The sequence below is a fragment of the Lipotes vexillifer genome, unplaced genomic scaffold, assembly GCF_000442215.2.
Source record: "Lipotes vexillifer unplaced genomic scaffold, Lipotes_vexillifer_v1.1 scaffold477, whole genome shotgun sequence".
In the NCBI taxonomy this organism is placed as follows: Eukaryota; Metazoa; Chordata; class Mammalia; order Artiodactyla; family Lipotidae; genus Lipotes; species Lipotes vexillifer.
The window spans coordinates 4,026,936-4,030,598 of NW_006770652.1; the positions used below are offsets into that span (position 1 = coordinate 4,026,936).

The 3,663-nt window shown below is 39.2% G+C and overlaps 1 protein-coding gene across 3 annotated transcripts in view; it reads left to right on the top strand.

Moving 5' to 3' along the window:
• The first annotated feature begins 1,197 nt into the window (after window positions 1-1,197).
• Window positions 1,198-3,663, top strand: part of PPFIBP1 (PPFIB scaffold protein 1) — a 70,773-nt gene continuing 68,307 nt past the window's right edge. For 2 of the 3 annotated variants that reach the window (XM_007446294.1, XM_007446295.1), the window contains exon 1: window positions 1,198-1,292. In XM_007446294.1, the coding sequence (XP_007446356.1) occupies window positions 1,229-1,292 (64 nt within the window). In that variant the 5' untranslated portion in view covers window positions 1,198-1,228. The remainder of the gene's footprint in view (window positions 1,293-3,663) is intronic. The other variant, XM_007446293.1, reaches the window with a different exon arrangement.

The window sequence follows — 3,663 nt, forward strand, 5'->3', positions numbered from 1 at the left end:
CAATGATTAAATGGCATTTTATTAGAGTGAATGCACAATAGAGAACTGATCTAAGCAGCTGTTTATCAGACCTGTAAATATGTTTGCAAAAATAAAGTGGTAAGACCTGGTTACTTGGAAACAGAGGGCAAAGGTTTCTTTTAAGCAACATATCCTTTATTTCCCAGGTGTTTGCTACACCGCAGTATCTGCAAAGTAGCAAGAGCCTTACTTAGGCCTGTTGGGAGAATTTTATGTGGGTGCTTAGCTGGTACCTGAAATGTATTAATTAATATTGAAAATCACATAATTTACCTTTTTCCTGTTAATGACCAAATGTTTTGCAAGGATAATTTGTTTATTTTTTAACTGGTAAAAGAGTGAGTAGATTGTGACACAATTTCAGCCTAAACCTCTCTGTGAGATAGGATCAGAGAAACAAAAATTTAATATTATAGTGGAAATCAGACAGACCTAGTTTAAAAACTGGTTTTTGTAAACTGGTTTTTGTTATACTTACTTGCTGTCTTTACGAAGATCAACAAACATCTTTGATCTAATTTATCAAATGAAGAGGAATTTATGCATTTTATAGGGTGCCTCTCATGATAAAGAATTGTGGATAATTTATATTAATGTGTCGGAACCACTGTAGGCACTCAGTACATGATAGCTATTGTTATGTTGCAAAAATATGTCCAGTAGATGTGTATGTGCTTATTATATATGTTCCTGAACCATTTTCTTAGACAGATCTTACGGTAATTCTATTGCGAAAAAAAAAAAAAAATTAAAGGCAAAATTGAGAGAGCAGAGATTAGGTGGGGCTGGTGCGGAAAGGACAAGTCTTATCTACGCAGCATCCCTCATGGCCCTGAGCAGAGTTCCACAGCCACCTCTGATGACCTCACAGAGACCTGGAGCTCTACAGAGTACAGCGCGGAAACCATCCTACTGGAGTTTAAACACCGTGGGTGCAAGAACTGTATTGTACTTATTTTATTAACTGATCAGTTATAGCATGTGGTCCTGCAGTACAGTAGGCAGATGAGTGGTCATAGTTTGTTAAATGATTCATTTAATTCAGCTCCCATACTTCACAAATTCTCTGTATTTGACTGCTAGGTGGAGTTATAATTTGATGTTGAATTATCAGACCTTCCAGGAAGCATGTGTCATTTAAGGATGTAATGATAACATCATTATTTTTTCAGATCTAGGTTGGAATTTGCCCTTGACAAATAGCAAAATGATGAGTGATGCAAGTGACATGTTGGCTGCGGCGTTGGAGCAGATGGACGGTATTATAGCAGGTAATCTGCATCCTCTGAAAGACGCAATCGTGACATTTACTTTGCCCTCTTGACCTTTCTATTACAACTCTTTCATTACCTCTCTCCACTTTCATATTTTCATTTATCGTCTCTCTCCAGTGCCTTTAGGTTCCCCACGGTTTCATCTTCGTCCCTCTTTTCCAATTTTTGCCAGAATTATTCTTAAATTTTATTTTAAAATGTCAAAAATTCTAGTACCATCCTGGGCTTCTAATCCAGGATAAAGGTGATTCTGGTCCAGATAGTCTGTGGACTGCACTTGAAGAGATACTGCTCTACCCCAGTATCCAGGAGTGTTTTGATCTCTTCCCTTGAATTCCACATTCACTTTTCCACCTATGACTCTCACATCTATTTATTTTTCCAATTCTTTGCTATTCTTCAGGCCCCTATCTCTAACCAGCCAACCAGATACTCCCCTGAATTGTCCTGTAGACACATCAGTGTCATCATTTAAAACATTAAGCTCATTATGTGTATATGTGTATATGTATAACTGATTCGCTTTGCCGTACACCTGAAATGAACCCAACATTGTAAATCAACTATACTCCAATAAAAAAATTAAAAAACAACAACAACAAAAAAACCCATTGAGCTCATTATCTTTCCTCAGAAGCCCCTCTAGTTGTCTTTGTCTTGGCTAATTTCGTAGTCCTCCATCCGTAAGCAGAAGTTTAAGTCATGCTAGACACTTCCCGCATGTTCCCCCACTTAGTTAATCAAATTCTATCAATTCTACCTCCTACCAAATTCTCCCATTCCCTCCTCTCTAAAATCTGTCTTGTCTGTGCTACCATCGTCTTGCTTTATCTAAATAACCCTCTCACTTGATGTCCCTGACACTCTTGCTTTCCTGCTCTAGTCCATCCTTTTCCAGACCGCCAGAATCTTTTTTCCAAAATGCCAATCTGATCATCGTCTTTTTAAAAAATCTTCAGCAATTCTCTATTATAGAAGCTGAGCAAAAGCAGTCGACTATCATCTCCTTGTTTTCTCATCATAACTGAGGGGACAGACTAGTGGATGAGCCCTTTTCACTCCCTCGCATTCCCCCAGGAGTGGTGGCTACCTAAGGTCTCACGTCATATTTTGTGTTTTGTCTCAAGAGGAGGACCTTCATATATTTAGGAATCAATTACAACGAGGAGATGTCTGAATGGGCTTCGGGTCGGCTTGTCATGCACACACCTGGTGGTCAGGGTCAGGGTACAGTTGGTCTCTACCGGCTACTAGGGTCAGGATATAGTTGTCCTGGCCCCAGCTCCTTCGCTTTTCTGGTCACAAATTGGACTCTACTCTGCTTCGGTGGTTTGAAGAAATCAAAGGTATTTTCCTCTTCAGAAGGTTCTTCTCTTCAGGGGAGTGTCATGCGTGGTTTGACCTCCTTTGTTATACTTCTGTGTCCTGGAGACCCAACTTCAATTGGACCTCTTTTGTAGATTAGACCACACCTTGAGTACTGTATTCGATTCTTAGAATATTATTTTCAAAGTGTCATTGACAAACGAAAACTTACCTAGAGAAGGTAAGCATGAAGGTGAAGAGTTTAACAAACTAAGGAACTGGTTATGTTTAACCTAGAAAAGTGTATTCTTGCTCAGGGCATTATATTGGGTTGGCCAAAATGTTCCTTCAGTTTTTAAGTAAAAATAAAAGACACATTTTTCATTTTCACCAAGAACTTTATTGAACAGCATATTCACCCTTCTGTTCCACTACCTTCTGCCATTTTTTCAGGCAACTCCATAATTCCGTCTTCACAAAACTTTTAATCTTTTTGAGCAAAGAACTGTTCCAGGTGCCTTTTACAGTCTGCCAGGGAATTGAAATTTTTTCCGTTAAGAGAATTTTGTAAAGATCAAAATAAATGGAAATCTGAAGGTGCAATGTCTGGTGAATATGGCAGATGAATCAGAACTTCCCAGCCAAGCTGTAACAGTTTTTGCCTGGTCATCAAAGAAATATGCGGTCTTGCATTATCCTGATGGAAGATTGTGCGTTTTCTGTTGACTAATTCCGGATGCTTTTCGTTGAGTGCTGCTTTCAGTTGGTCTAATTGGAGCAGTACTTGTTGGAATTAATTGTTTGGTTTTCCGGAGGGAGCTCATAATAGAGGACTCCCTTCCAATCCCACCGTATACACAATATCACCTTCTTTGGATGAAGACCGGCCTTTGGTGTTGGTTGGTCGTGGTTCATTTCGCTTGCCCCACGATCTCTTCTGTTCCACATTATTTTACAGTATCCACTTTTCATCGCCCGTCACAGTATGTTTCAAAAACGGAAATATGGTCAAGAAGGGTTTTTTTGCTTAACTTGTGTGGAACGCAAACATCAAAGCGGTTCA